This window comes from Falco peregrinus, chromosome 12, assembly GCF_023634155.1.
Source record: "Falco peregrinus isolate bFalPer1 chromosome 12, bFalPer1.pri, whole genome shotgun sequence".
Lineage (NCBI taxonomy): Eukaryota > Metazoa > Chordata > Aves > Falconiformes > Falconidae > Falco > Falco peregrinus.
This window is the reverse complement of record NC_073732.1, coordinates 29,869,284-29,886,060: the sequence shown is the minus strand read 5'-3', so window position 1 is coordinate 29,886,060 and position 16,777 is coordinate 29,869,284. Positions and strand designations below refer to the sequence as shown.

The following is a 16,777-nucleotide window of genomic DNA, read 5'->3' as shown; positions in this document are numbered from 1 at the left end:
TAGAGAAGGCAACAGAACCAATTGCCTAATGAAGAGGACATGAACTTGCCTGTTCAAGAAAGGATCAGATCCATTACTTGTAATAGGCCTCATGTCTTGTGTCATGGCAGGCGTATTCACAGCTGTCTGAACTGGGACCATGTTCTCTGAGTCCATGGGAAGTTGTCTGCACAGAGCAGCTTCCTGAAAAAGCAAATAAATACAAGGGGAGGGTTATTCCAACAGCTCAGAAGTACTGCAGTCTTGTAACAAGTGAAAATGTAATATATACACATTATATATAGACGGCTATTTTTTCATATACATATATATTCAGGAAAGTAATTCTAGACAATGTAACTGATGACTGTTGGTTTACACTGATGTGAAGAAAATCATAAGGTAGACAGAGAGTGTTTTCCATACCCACCTGTGCTGGCTTAAACACAGCAGAACCTACCCTTCAGTTCCTAGCTCGGCTGGATGCCAGTCCCATAGTTCAGCCAGGAGACAGGTGTGCTTGAGGACTTTCTAATCAGCTTCACACCAAACCAGGGAGCCCGTTTGCCTGTTTAAACTACCCTCTCTCATTTTGCGTGTTGCAGATCATGAAATGCTCATATAAATGGCTTTACTGGCAGAGCTGTCACACTGACAGCCTCTCATGAGGGGTAGTGGCAGACAGCCAGGTCGAGTCAAACCTTGAACAAGGGCAACTACCTGTAGAATGACTGCACTTCTATAGCCCTGCTGCCTGCAGAGAGAATCCCTACAAAATAAATCACCTATAACTTCAGACACCTTGTGCATCGCCTCATCATAAAACTGCACATTACAACTGATTATTGACAGCCTAACCCATGCTTCATGGGCCAGCTAATTCCACTTGAGAGTTTTTACACGCATACTTGAACTGTGCTATACTCAAATCACAATTTCATTTTACTGTTCAGTGAGACCAAGTTCTTTGAGAGCTGAAGCAGAAATAATAAACTAGTTTAAAACCTACAGATTCAAATTTAACCTCCCATGTATCTGTTTCTAACAGCTTACCTTAAGTGAAATTGCCCTCAGTTTAAACTGGTGCAAAAGAGAGTAAAATCAGGCACTGAAACTATGTGAGTTGCTACTAGATGACATAATTTGCTATATACCAAATTACAAAGAATATCACTTGCAACCATACAGTACTTAACATGTTAGAAGAAAACCACTAGAACCAAGACTTTGACCCAATAATCTTTAGAATGAACCCTCTGCCTAACGATAAGCATATGACTAATGACCTGTCTCATGCACACTGTCTTTAGGATGAAAAATTAGCAATTAGAGCCAAAGGAAACTTGTTTCAAAATTCCTTCAGAAAGAATAAATTCTTCTAGCATTATCTCTGCAAAACCACCATGACATCTAGTGGTACAAAGGTTTAGACAAAGGTTGTTTGGCTCCACGGGGATGTTCCAAACAAATATCCTAAGACCTTAAAATAAGAAACCTGTACCTGTTTTTTCCCTAGTTTACTCACCTTTTTTTAAAAAATGGAATAAGCAGAGGCAGCATTTCATTTAAATCACAGTAGAGAATTTTTTCCATTTAATCAGTCATTCATTCTCCCAAGTACAGAGATTAACATGGTTTTGAGGCTGTAATATGTTTTACTATGTTTTCAATTGATTTCTTCATTGAGAAGGACCGGTGTGGGCTCTTCACGAATAATGTAACAATTATTCATTGGGAATTAAAATATATTGGTGCCCATTAATGCAGTATTTCCTTCATACCCAAATTATCAATATATTCACTGATAAGTAATAATTTGCATTAGATTTAGTAAGATTAGATTGATTAGATTTAGTAATATTTGGTTAGTTCGTAAGTGTTGAGAATAAACAGTCTGAAGAGCCTTAACAGCTTATGTATGTCGGTACATTTGTCAAGTGACAATTCTAATGGTGATGTTTATGTTTATGAATAAATCAGCTGGAGTCTGTGAAAATGTGCGAACTTCAGAAAACAGGCAGACCGTCTTTTTTAACTGTCTACAAGAAGGTACTGAAAGTGTTTTTTTAAAATATAATAGCAAGTGCAGCAACACAAGAAAGGCTAGTACTAGAAAAACAGCAAGAAAGAAATAACAGAAAGATAAAGAGAAGAAAAGGAAGAGATAAAATGAGGCTGGATATACTTAGCTAGGATGTTTTTTTAATTAAAGTACAATCCAGTAATGAAGTTCATGTCTTTGATACTTAGGCTGTGCATTTTCAAATCTCACTGGACATTTTTTCACACTAATAAAGGTAAGATCAGAACAGAAAAATTAAAGAAGGGGAAAAAAAGAGAAAGAAAAAAAAAAAAGGAGAGAAAAAAAAAGCCTTTCCCCTAGTTTGCTAACATGTAAAATACATTTTGCTGTCATTTTGGTTCATGTTCATGCCATTCAAATCATGTTCTGGTTGCCATCATTCTAAAAATCAAATACTAAAAATAAAATAACTGAAAATATCCTGTTCAAGATCCAAGTATTTGCCTCTTTCAGAATATTGTGACTAAGTCCTAATTCGATGGAAATTACTTCTCTTTGCTACCTTGCTAACACGTTAGTGCACAGAAAATACTGCCCCAATACCACTCTTTTTTACTGTAAGGGTGACAGACATTGTAACAGGTTTCCCAGAGAGGCTACAGAGTCTCCATCCTTGCAGATATTTGAAACCTGATGGGATGCGGCTCTGAGCAACCTGCTGGAGCTGACCTTGCTTTGAGCTGGACAGCTGGACTGGACAATCTCTAGAGGTCCCTTCCAACCTCAACTATCTTGTGGCTCCATGAATCAAAGAATGACCATATGCATACATACATCTTCCTGTACAACATTTTGCTTTTCTGTTTGGGACAATCTTCTTAATAATTTCTTGCCAGTTGTCATGCCATTTTTTTTTTTTTCAACTATCAGACAGAAATTCAATTGTATTGCTCAATACAATTGCACTGTATCAAACATACGGCTGAAAATGTGTTGCCTGTAGAAAGCGATGGAAAATGTTTTCTGTATCCTGCAACTTCTCAATGCATCATATAGTACAAACCAGTGTCTCAACTTGTTGGGGACTGTGTCTGTGTGTGTTGGGTGGGTAGGGGACAGCTTGACAAGCTTCCTGCTCATGAAAGAGAAAAAATACTAAAGCTGAAAAGTTGGTAGCAGCAATTAACCAGAGATGACAAAGGCTAACAACCCACTTCTACCAGAAAGCACTGCTGAAGAAAAACTATGGAGGTAAAGACATGCACCTGTAGAGAAGAAAGGCCGTTATTTAAGGGTGTATTTGTTGACAATTAGTAGGTGGATTCACAGCAAGAGTTTTGAAACTCTTCTGATAAAAAATGCCAGATGCCTAGCAGGGATAATATTCTAGTGCCTTGTGTTTCTACAACAGGTAATGATGTATCGACAGCCTAAAGTTCTATCTGAGTAATTACTTTTACATAATTGTTCTCATATACAGGCAAAGATGGCATAATTATTTCTGAGACTAGTAAATTCCATCACTTTAAAAGACTTGTATTGAAAACAGTAGCTGGAAAAAGGTAACATAAGGCTTTTCTCATTCTTCATGTCGTGCCTTCCTCCTTTGAGCACAAACACACCTCTTTCCTCTCTTAAATCTATGATTCCTCCCATAGCTTTCCAAAACAGCAAAACACAAAGAACTAGTAGAGATCTCTGAATCTCCAAATACTTAAAAAATTCAGTTGCACACAAAAAGTACATTGCAAAAGAAGTGTTGTTCACAAAGGGAGTTTTATATGTTTAAATCTCCATGAAATACATATTATTCCTCTCACACTGAACTGCACAGAAATAGGCAAGTATTCCCTTACAGTTTTTTTATTTCCCTTACAGACTGACACAAAAAATGTCCACCAAATAAACAACACTGAAAGAAGAAGATAATTTCTTACATCTACCACTGCTGGCTTGTTCTGTCTGCCAAAAACAACCAACCAAAAGCTGCACCTGTATTACCTAAATTTAGGTTAATATAGATACACAGGCTGTGTTTAAGGACACTCCTACCAAAACAGCTGAAGTTCCAAGATGAGGTTTATCATAGGTCAGTATGTTTTTTTGCATGCTGAAAGCCCTGGGCACAATGTGCTAACTTTTTAATTGCATACACAGTATAACTGCTCTGAGCACACTTAGCAAGTCTGGTTCTAAGCTCTGGTTGTTTCATGTTATGCTAGAAGAACAGATTTCTGATAATGCAATGTCTGTGCCACTCCAATAAAGAGCTGTAACTGTACTCGAAACGACTAATTGTAGCTAACAGGTGTAAAGTGACAACAGAACAGGTTTTATTGTGGGCTAGATGCCCAAGCAAGTGCCACAGGCAAGCCTGCATAGGCCCAGCTGAAATGTCACTGCTACCAAGCTGCCAGACTCAGGTTAGCCTATACTTCCTCCAGCCACACCTTTTTACAGAATAGACACAGGCACTGCCTTCCTCCAGAAAGACACAAAGATTTTTCTGTATCATGTTGTGAAGGAGAAAAACTTGAATCACTGGTTAGCTTCTGTAACTTACCCCATTTCCATGGTAATTTAATTTCCAAAAGAAGCTTAGAATAGACTGCTAACAAAGTAAGAACAAGGGCTCAGAGACTACATTACTTCTACACATCAGGCTGCTTATCCTATGGCCAGTAAGATGAAGAGTCAGCCATTTGAGAAGGATTTTTGTTAAACTTGAAGCTTTTTCATTGAACTGCCTTCCACAAATACGAAAGCATTGCAAAATGTCCATTCTTTCCATGGCACTGGACTTACTGGTCCTGCACAAAGTGCTGGGTGGCTATTTTCCATCCTGCAGCTGACCTATGCAATCAGGGAATCCAGATAGTGGTCTCTTTGGAAAACCCAGTGCCAACTGCTGGTTGGTCCCACAAGGAGAAATTCATACCCAGATTTATTAATCATGTCCCCGGATAGAGTAATTGGCTCTCCTAACTGCTAAGTGCAGCAGGGCCAACAATTAATTCCAGGAATGTTTAATCTACTACATGATTTAGACAGACCTTACAAAGCAGGACAATTTGTGAGCTGAAAAGCCTCCAGCACTCTACAGGAAGACCCACACTGGCATCTACAAAATCTAAGTTCCCGTCTCTTCTTTGTTGCAAGAAACACTGCATTTATTATACAGTTACTTCATCTGCTCTCGTCTGGGGAATGGTGTGGCATCTCCCCTGTCTTTATTTCAACATACTGCGCATTGCTTGTAATATTAACTCAATAGTACTTTATAATACTGAACAATAGACTCCTGCATACTGGGAAGCAGAGTACTGGCTCTACCATACATTGAAGTATGCTTCTCCTCTGATGCTGCCTGATGCAGATACTGGTTCAGAAGTCACATTACAATCTTCATACTGCTACAAATGTTAGACTTCTTTGCTTCTTTGATACTATTACAGCAGTGGTCAAAAGTAACAGAGGAATTACACAATCACAAAAGCTGCGTGGCAGCCTCTTAATGTCCTGTTCTCTACTGTAACTGTGACTACAAGGTTCTTAAGAAGAATATTCAAGAATCTCCTACCCTAGGTTAAAAAGTGCAGCAAAAAATGCCAGAGACCTCTTGCAGCCCTGCGAATGGCAATATTATAGTTGGAAGCTACAATAATAGCCTTAACTATTCTAATTAGCTCTTAGCTGGCAGCTCTCAAATGCAGGAGTGGCTTCTGTTGGCCAGTAGATACAACCCTTAGCATTTAGTTCAAAAAGGACAAAATGCCTGTGATGATCCGCTTGGCACTGAAGCATATGTGATTTTAAAAACTCAAATGGATTCTCAAAATCAGTAACAAAACAAAATAAATTAAAAAAAAAAAACCACAGTACTCTGATTATGACAAAGGCATGTCAAAAAGCTTCAGCAGTGGTTATTTGCTGAATATAAAAAATATTTAAAAGCTTCAAAGCATTGCAGTGAGCTGAATTATTCACTGCCTCTGAACACAATTCTGATGTGGAGTCCTTTTTAGCTGTATGCCAGATAAATCCAGAAATTTGTTGTCACATTTCCTGGAACCCTCCTTGGCAGAACTGAACTGAGTTCCATGCTTAGTGGCCAAACAGCCATTTCCAGCTGGGGGAGATGAGCAAGGGCATTTTTATGGTGAGTTTACATTGCTAGTCAGTGCAATTCCTTTTCTGCCAGTCATACTTAGCGTGGCAAGTAAGACATCTAGACATTGCCCATGCCATCAGTAAACATGACTGTGGGCCAGTCTGCACAGGTGGAAGAGCACAGCAGGGCACTTCGCTGTTCAGGTTGCAGCAGGCCGGTATGGTTCTACTCTGCAAGGACAAAGCAATGATAAATGTTCCTCTGCATTCCCATACGCTGATCCTTCTACAGCCTCTTTTGAGGTCCTCTATCTTTCTATGCACAAATTTAAGGAATGGGATCAGGGATAAGAAAGGAACCTGTGAGAAGTCTTGCCTTTTTGTGACTGTAACCTTCACAATAAGGTGGAAGATGGCACTTGTGCACACAGAGAAGTGCTGGCACATCTTCCCTGCAAGACCCTTGCAGAGATTTCTTTTTGACATCGCCTCTAACTACTTCCATTTCCAAGAAGCTCTTGAGCAGCAAGCAGATTCTCCCTTTTCCTTTGGAAAGATGACAAAAACAAATCAGTAAGAAAGGGAATTAACTCTTTCCAGAATGACAAACCGGAGTAAGGAAACATTTAAATAGAAGCTGTCATACTGGTTTTCTGAAATGCTGCCATTTTTGCATGTACTCAAGTCTCCAGTTCTAGAGGCTTTACCAACTAAATGAAGAGGAGGACAAAGAAGGAAACAAATTCCTCAAGCAGAGCTTCCAGAACTGTGTATTCCTCCCAGCTGGGTGTGCTGCTCCACCCGAGCAGCTGCAGCCCAGAATGTCTGTGGGGAGGCAGCAGCTGCTTCCAGGCTGAAGGGAGGTTTGTGACCCTCCACAAGAATTCCTCCCCTCTCACTCAACTCCTCACAGTTGCTAGCAGCAGCATGCACACTTAGTCAGCATTCTTCCCTTAGATACGTTACACTAGAAAAGCACAAGCAGCAGTGAAGGGTCAGGGCAGGAGTAACTATGTTAACACTGAGGAGTCCAGAGGGATTTGTCACACTCTTCTCAGCTGCCAGGGTTGAGAGGCGCTCAGGTGACTGGCAGGAAGTTCACAAAGTTCTGTTAGGATGGATGCATTTTGCATCTCGCTTTCCTTCGGTGGGGAATACGTTGTTCCCCAGGAGCTACACCAGTTTTGAAAACTTCAGTAATGCAAAGTGATACTGTCCTGCTTTATATAATGTGGAGCTCAAACAAACACAATAAACACGATAGATGCAGGGTGGTACTGGGCATAGTAAGTTGGAGTCTTGATTAAGTATGACACAGCTGCAGTGTGTGTGTTAGTTTCAAAGTAAAACACAGCCAGCAGAGTAGTGAAACCAGCCCTTGTGTTAATGGCACAACTGTTTTGAAGCTTCATTTGCTCTTGTCCTGAAGGAAGAGCAGAGCCAAAGAGAGTAAAAATAGCTAAACACGTTATATTAGCACAATGACAATTATAACCAAGCTCATATCAGATATCCCCACTCTTTTCCCACAGTCATCTCTATTATGTTCTGACATCTTGATGGTAAAGGAGAATTCAAAAGACTTGAGATCACTGCTCATGTCAAAGAGCACCACCCTGAACACAGTTCTGCACATACAGGTAATGTATAATGTATAATGTAACTCCCAAAACCTAAGGGTAATGGAAATTGAACATGGGCACAAGATGTTGGTGCCTGTACGGTTTCCAGACTCAGGTCTGAACTATGGAAGTTCAATTCCATCCTGACAGAAGCAGGTAAAAAAATTCAGAAACCTCAGTGAAATTGTACCTGCCTTTCACCCTTCTTCAGCAAGGGCACTGAGCATTTGCCTAACTTTGAACATGTATATATATATGCACTAAAGATGACAGGAATAATCACATGCAAAGATAGCCAAGTGTTGTTGCAGGAACTATAAAAGCACGTAATTTTAATGCTCTTTTATTTTTCTCCAAATGCAGCTAGACGGTGCTGTACAGTTTCAAAATGTATTAATGAATTTTTTGTCATTACTTTTGTTAAGTAATTTTTTTAAAGTTCTTATATATTTAGAGGAAGGAGGGAAAAGAGTAAAAAATATAAATTAAGCAAATATATTGTAGAGTGTTTTTACAAATATTCTCAGTAATGTTTTTGTGATTCTACTCGCCAGACATCCATCTTCATTTTGTTATCAATCTCTCTTTTACAAAAGCCTACTATATGATACTGTGCACATTCATCTTACATTTTGTCTTTCAGTCTGCAAAGATGATGTTACTAAGGTTCCAAGCGTGTAACTGAAGAGAAATTTGACTTACATATAGTCTGTAGATGGGAAGAAAAGTACAATCATATTCTTGTTGTTGGAAGTCTGTATTAGTATAAAGCCCCATATCAAACTGCATTTTCTGTATATGAGGAAAAAAAATCACTCTGAAGAAAATTCTAATAATTCTAATAACCTTTAATTTGATGACTGATTGTAATAATGTCTGTTATTACTTTTTGAAAAGTGATGTTTCTGTAAAATGCAATTAAAAGTTGTTTGTTCTGAAATAAAAGCATGGGAAAAGAACACCTCACATTCTCAATCATTACAGACATTAAAAAACTCTTCTTCCATTAATTTTACTGACGTAGTATGTTTAAAAAAAAAAACAAAAGCCAAAACCCAACATATTTAGCCAAACCATCATTCAAAGGCTGCAGAGAGAAAACCAAAAAGCTGGCCATCAATTTTAGGTTTTCATGCATGACTGCTGCCTCTAAAAGATGAAAAATCTTTGTGAGCACATCTCCCTTCTGGTAAATCTGCTGTGACCATCCAGATCTCTATTTCAGACCTAAAGGTTTTAAAGATTTATGTGTCCCTTTCTTTACTACCTACAAAGTCTTCCAGAGGTCGTTGGGATGCTCCAGTCTGGTTTCATCACTAATGTGTTCTCTCAGTCATTCTCCTCCAGACTTGGAAGAAAACGTGCATCACTCCTCACTTACTTGCGGCTAGTCAACCTATGACACGTACTCTGCTACTCCTCCTCACAGGGAGGTGTGTGAGGATTTTTCTTAGGCTTATTTTTGCATATTACCCAAGTCACTAACATTTTGAAACTTTACAGCAAGTTATGGTTCTCTAATAAATCATCAGAAAAGTCCAGCCAATTGGTGTCATTAGCCCAGTAACAACCATGCTTCTACCCACTGCAAAGAAATGTCATAGTGTATTTCTAAATACAGTATAAACAAATGTCACCCTAAAACAACTGCAAATTATGGTCCAATCTCAAAGGCAAAAGGTCCGAAGGCATGAAATAATAATTCCACAAAATTATTATTTCCACAGAAGATGGAAGCAAGGATGGTAACCCAGCAGAGACATTGTCTGAGCACACAGGGATGAGGTTAGCGAAGCTAAAGGCCAGCTGGAATTGCATCTGGCCAGAGGAGTCAAAGACAACAAGAAGGGCTTCTGTAAGTACCTGGGCAACCACAGGAAGGCTAGGGAAAGTGTGGGCCCACTGCTTTTCCTATAAGGAAAGGCTGAGAGAGCTGGGACTGTTCAGCCTGGGGAAGAAAAGGCTCGGGGGGATCTCATCCCTGTATATAACCACCTGCAGGGAGGGTGCACCGAAGACGGGGCCAGGCTCTTCCCAGCAGCGCCCAGTGCCAGGACCAGAGGCGACGGGCACAAACTGACACACACGAGGTTCCCTGCGAACATCAGGGAACACTTTGTCATCATCACTGTGCGGGTGCCCGAGCCCTGGCACGGGCTGCCCGGGGAGGGGATGGAGTCTCCCTCCTTGGGGGCATTCAGAAGCCATCTGGACGTGGTCCTGGGCAACGGGCTCTGGGTGGCCCTGGGTGAGCAGGGGGCTGGAGATGATGACCTCCAGAGCTCCCTTCCAACCTCAGCCAGTCTGTGATTCTGTGGCTTTGTGAAAGTTACCATTTTTAAAGATACTTAGAACTGTAACTGCAGCATTTACAAGGCCACCAATAATGGTGTTATTCTTGATAAAATGTATTTTGTTCACTCTGTTCCTGAGAGAAACAGATTATTTGTTTTCTCTAAGGAAGCTGATTAATATGCCAAGCAAAACACAGTATCACCAGTGGCATGGTCCATAATAGAAAAAACACAGTTGTTAAAACTGATTTCCTTAAGGTATGTAAAGGAAGTTACGTAAGTATTTTATCCAATATAAGTCATTATAAAGAGCTGAAACTTAAGAAATAGAACAGTAAACAGAACATCCACAAAGAACCGTCTCTGGGAAGTCTTCAAATCAGAGTTATTCATGTAAGACACGAATGTGATTTTATTTTAACTCAAAGGCAAAAGGGTGCAAATTACAGAGTCAGAATTAGAGTCAAGGACAACTCCATATGTTCTGTCTTTATCTTAAGTGAAGCATGAACATGGTCAACTATGCAAGCCAAATTAAACTGAGAATACATCAGTGACAGTTACTCTAGATTCAGAAACAGACACAGAACAAAATTTGGTCCTTATGCTACTATTATAGCTGGTAAGGAAAACACCAAATCTGTAACTCCTGACAGATGGCCATTTTGTGTTCTGTTCAATGCTAGTTTAGAGAACAAAATGAAATACTCTATTTATATTAGCATTTTGGTTGCCCTCACGTAAAACAGTTGTTAATCTTGACATAAAGTAACAGAGCTACTTAACTGCACCTGGTAAAAATCTGGATGTATTGAACTAAAGGCTCTTAAACAAAGCAAGAGTATCCTTGGTGTTACCTGTCTCAGTAACTCCTCCTGACGCATCCTAATTCGCTCCCTCTCCATCTGGATTCTCTGGAGCCTCAGCTTCTGCTGCTGCTGTTGCTGTGTGGTCAGCGCACTGGGCAAATTCAACAGCCCTGGCTGTGGAGTCTGGGGAGGACGACTCTGCTGTGACATGGCTGTGTTGGGTGTTATTTGGTGCTGGTGATTCATGACTGTGGGAAAGAAAACAAATCATGGCTGGTTAAAGAGAATCATACTTTAAGATAACAGAGGGCCTAGGACACTGTTGCTTGCTTACAGTATAGAGTTATTAGAATTACTGTATTTCAAATGGCTGAGAACTACTCCATCTGGCAAGATTTGGTACTAGTAACTGCTTGATAAATTATGTTTAATATTTCATATGTGTATAAAACATGAATACTTATAATACAGCAAGTATTTATAGTCATTCTAGTATGTTCAACTATTTACCTAATAATATGTAGTAAATGACATGTAATTTTTTAAACTGAAAATTTGTCTACAAATGTGTGCTTGTAACATGCAGTAAGGTAGTAAAATTATTTTCAATCTTAACATTTTCTTTATTGACAGATCTACAACATTTTTCTGTCCAAAGGACTATGATTTTTACCTTCCTTTTTATCTTTCACTCCTTGTTCTTACCATAAGAACAGAAATCTCAACTCAGTTCTACACTTCTCAGACCTGAACGTATTTATGCTGTGCCATGTGTCTGACCTTGAAGGATACAGTACAGCAGCCACTGTTAGAAGTGTGCATTGAAAGAAATGGGCTGATGATTTCACAGCCTGAATCAAATGTATGATACACATACAATGCAAAATGCTGAATTTAACTCACTCTGCCAGTTCCAAGTTAAAAAAATTTTTGAAAAGTTGACTTTACGCTAGCCACCTCTCTGCCAAATCAGGTCTTGTCTTGTCATTCTTCAACTGGAATAACGCAGGTACACAGGCATTAAGCCAGCATAAACTTTGCCCTGCTTCATTTGACAGAAATATTTACACATCAAATCTGAATCAAATTTTTCCTTCTGGGTGATCCCATATCACACAGGTCCAGCATGTAGAGTGTGGAACCATTTAAGAGTCCAGCTGCATGGTATTTTAGCTTCAGTGGCAAATCCAGCTCAAGCAATAATTCAGGTTAAAAACAGTCCTGCAGCAATATAACCTTTTCACGGACAAACAGCTGTATCCACACAAATGACATCATGCTTCCACATGAAACCAGAGTGTTGCTGTTTATCACTTCTTCCATACCCAGCTGCTTGTTCCTGCCCACATGCTACCCCTTCACTAAGCTGGCAAAAGCATTTTTGTGGCCACACAACAAACTAAAAATTGCCTGAGGATAAAAAGAGGGTATTTCCTGTCTAGATCAGTTCCCAGCAAAAGTAACTGGGTAGCCATGAAACTGCTTATGTGCGACCAACGTAGGAGCCCAGGTGGGAAAAACAAGCTAGTTGCAGGAAAGGTGGACTAAAGCCAGCACTGAACAGTAATGTTTCAGTGGTAAAAAAACAAAAAGGCTAGCAAGCTGCAGTGCTGAGAGGGGAAAGGCAGGAATGGGAGCTGGGTGCTGAAATCAAACCACTTTCCTAATGGGAAAACAATATATGAAACCACATTTTAAGATGCAGTGAATCTAGCCTTATTCACATTAAAATAAGTAAGAAATATTGTAAGTACAATTATTCAAATTATACCAGTGTAAACCTGCTGTTAAATTGCAGGACCATAAGCACTTAGGCAGGAATTTAACTCTTCTCATATGCGTAAGCACGTGCTTACATTTTTGGCATGTTGATGGTAGAGTGAAGAGAACAACCAGGCCAAGAATGCAGGCTGGCTGAAGGATTATCACAACATACCAAGTTCTCCATATGAAAATTGCTTTCATCTAAGCAGCACATGCAAATGATAGAACCAGGCAAAGTTAAGTAAAGATTAATAGCCTGTACGGTGTGTCTGGGATAGGCTCAGGGGTAGGGCATGAGTTGTAGTACTATTTGTCATGGCTATTTGTTGCCTTTGCTATATAAAATACTCCCTTCTCCCTCAGCTGATCTGTACCCACATTGCATCACAGCTGAAATTATACATGCAAGAAGGCAAAGAACAAGACAGCATAAAAATGCTGAGGAATACTTCTCCCTGAGCTATGGTCCCCAATAACCCTCCAAGTCATTTCTTCTCATGGAGACAGACAGAATATTTTAGTGTTTCTTGGAGTACATTTCTTTCAAGTAATACTATCCATTGTTACATACTATCAAGAAACTATAGGAAGCTCAGTACAACAAATAAAGTAAGCATTCCCACACCTTGACATTAAGAGTACAGAAATTACATCACAATGAATCTTCCACAAGTCAATTATGCCATATGTGATCATATTTCTAAGAAACAACAAAAATCCATTCTACTTCCGAAAATTTATTTACATCATCTAAGTCTGATAAAGCTATAGCTATGGCAAGGTTTTACAAGTTTCAGCACAGGCAAAGGAGTAGGTAGGAGCCATCCTCAGCCAATTTCACCACCTGCATTATTTGGCTCTGCTTCTCTTTCAGCCAGTGCCTTTCCCCTGAGAGGTTCTTGGGTCTAAACCTCTGGACAATGGTCCACAAAAAACCAGATCTGTTCAAAATTACCACTCCCTGGAATGGCTTTTCAAGAACCATTGCTTTGGGTCATAGTGAGAAACTTACTGAAGGTCATTTGAACCTGCTGACCACCACATTTTTCTCCAGCATAAACTGCTTCAAGAAAAAATGGGATTCAGGTAACTCTCCATACTGCTTGAATACCAGACACCTATCTTCATAGCAGCCCAAACTGGATAGACTCAGAAACATTAAGTGTAGAGGAGTCATGAATCTGTGCTTTCAAACAAGTACAGATAGTTTTGTCAAGGTATCTGGATAGAGGATGTTTATGATAAAGTCTAACTTAAAATGGAGCATTAAATTGATATGGTGATAAAATCAATATTTTTTTTTTAATATCATTCAAAACCTGTTCATGAATACACAGATGCTAAGGCCCAGGTTTTGATCCTACCAACTGCATAACAGCATTGTTCCACTTGAATTATCCTTGAGTGCAATCACAATAATGTCCCATAAGCAAATCTAGGACATATGTGGTCTACTTTTGTGACGTCAAATCCAGATTTTGGGCATGTGCATGCATACATGTAATGCACATAAAGTTAATCTAACCAAATAGTCACTAGAAATTAAGATTAAGTTAATTTAGATTAGCTTAATCTAAAACAAATACTAACCGGAAATAAAAACACTATGAAACACAAGACTGTTAGGCAATTCCTTTTTTACATCTATTACAGAAAACAAAATGAAACCAAAAACGGGGACATTCTGTAGCACTTCCCACAACAACTGCATCATTCAGCTGCCCTAAAAATATACCCTAAGGGTCAAAATGTTACATGTACAGTAATAAAACAGCTGATTCTGGGAACTGGCTGAAAAGTAATTAAATCACGGCAGATTTGCAAGTACTCTTTTGCATTGCTTCCACTGAAAGGCCCTGAAATCATCATGAGCAAGCCTTCAGTTAATGTATTAACGTTTAGGGCTTTTCTATACCAGCCATTCACAAGTGAAGGCACACGGAATGTGTCCTTTGCAAAACAGCCTGTCCAAATGGTCCTCCAGACTTTTGGCAAGCACTGCCCGTCACCTTCCTGGGGGCTACCATAGCCTGGGCCATATGAAATGCAGCATATAAACTCCAGTTTGAAACACTCCCACAGGCTAAACCACAAGGCCCAAGACATGCTGTGCATGGAAGATGAAGTGCTTATTCATCTTCCCCTCAGACAACAGCTGCCACTGCCACTTTCCTCAGCAGTTCTTGGCCTATATTAGGCGATCTGGGCACTAGAAAACTCCAGTTTGTGCAAATACCCATAGGCAGCACATAAATCCTTCATATGTGTCATGTTTCCCTGCTTGCTCAGTTCCCTGTCATCCTCGTGCTTGTGCAGGAAACCATCTGACTCACTGGCTCCATACTAACAGAAATTCTTGAGCTTGAAGCTGTGTGTGAACATGCACACACGCTTGCAACTGGGGTGTCACATTGAGCAACACATTTTCCAGGACAAGAGAGGGGTACAGGATGTAGTCCCGAGGAGGCAGAGTACAAGAGAAAAGTTCAAAAAGCTTTATCTTCATATTGCTGATTCTGTGTTTGCAGAGTACCATCTAGCACACCTGCAGAAGAGCACTGCTGCTGCAGCTGTGCTAGACAATACTCTGCAAATGCAGAATCAGCAGTATAAAGATCTCACTTTCTATACAGAACTGATCATGGAAGATAAAGATGAGAAAACGGTGGAAAGATTTTATAATCTCACTGGGGAAAGTGTAAAAGAACAAAATGGACAGTATTACCAGGAATAATCCCCAAAAGTAATATAGAAATGGTTACTTATGGATAATCTTACATAAATTAGAAGTTCTTGATCCAAGACAGGAAGCGTTTATAGAAAGTATGACTGTGGCTCTCAGGAAAAGAATATAAATGATGGCAAAATGTCTTCAAGTTCCAGGGAAAACCCAGCTGAAATATCCAGGAAAACAAAGAAAACAGTAACAGCCAGGAGTGGTAAACAAGTATATCAGTTCCAGCTAAAGGAGCCATCATTAAGAAAGAGACAGGCTGAGACAGTAGTCTGCTAAGCACAGGAAGGTAGTGATGAAAATTCCCAGATTGTACACAACAGTCAGAAGACTGTGAGGAACAGAACCACTTTAAAATTTTTTGGTGCCAGAGATACCCTTGGGCATCCCATACTGTTGTGTAAATATAGCGATTGTCGGTGTCAGTCGTTTTCAGTGGAGAAGTCTGCAATTGCACAAAGCAAGTCCAGTTCTTCTGATATTCAGCAATTCAAAGACACTGTATGGGCTCCTGATCTATCCAAGACAAAAGTTCTTCCTGATCATGATGCCAGGAATAGCATCCAGCGTTGATATCCTCCACATAAGCCAGGAGTGAAACAGTACATTTTCAAAGAATTAACAATATGGTTTGGTCAGAGTGCAGATTAGTTTTATGACTTAATGCAGATCAGTACTAGATGCTCTGATCAGGAACAGGTTAGTGCTGCACTGTATCCTGGGCGAGCCTGGGTCTAAAGGCAGCTTTACTACCTGTAGGTGGTGCAAAGCCCACACTGATAAATCATTCTGGACCTTGTGCAAAGCTGTGCAGGCATATCTAAACCATCTTTGCAACATGCTTCCAGACTCGGGTGTTCTGGAGAGCATAGTACAGAGATGCTAGCATGTCATCGAATGTGACTTCTCCAGAGGCACACAGATGTCATTCTATTCCCAAGCCACAGAGTGCAGTGCACATTCTATTCTGGAAGCCACAGAGTGCAGTGCAGAGGCACCCACTTCATTTTATGGAAGTGTATCCACCAGCCTCGAGAGGCTCACTGTCAGACCCGGGCTAGGTCTTCGTACAATTTCAGATCTGGGATTCTCTGCATAATGCTCTCAAAATAAAGATGACTATACTACCAGAATGCAGACAGGCTTATACTGAAAACTACAGCTTCCTACATCAACAGCTATTCTGAGGAATTCTGACCCAAGAAAATCAGAAGACCTACAGAACTCTCCAGGTCAAAGAACATAAAGTCTATCAATGATAAATGATCTTTCCATGTTCCCTGCAAACCTAGTGGCAGCTGGAACTTGAGAGAAATGACACACAAGAAGGAAATGTGTTGATGCTACACACAAAGCCAGAGGCACAAAGACAGGCACTGGCAGTAGTAACACGAAATGCACAGCATCCATAATCCTCCTAAACAAACTATCGGTCCAAAAAT

At 39.9% G+C, this 16,777-nt stretch overlaps 1 protein-coding gene across 1 annotated transcript in view; it reads right to left on the bottom strand.

Moving 5' to 3' along the window:
- WWTR1 (WW domain containing transcription regulator 1) overlaps positions 1 to 16,777 on the bottom strand; it is a 77,875-nt gene that overhangs the window by 5,441 nt on the left and 55,657 nt on the right. The window contains exons 3-4 of the mRNA XM_055816895.1: positions 10,886 to 11,085; positions 50 to 183 (exon numbers count right to left, since the gene is read on the bottom strand). Coding sequence (XP_055672870.1) covers positions 50 to 183; positions 10,886 to 11,085 — 334 coding nt within the window. The remainder of the gene's footprint in view (positions 1 to 49; positions 184 to 10,885; positions 11,086 to 16,777) is intronic.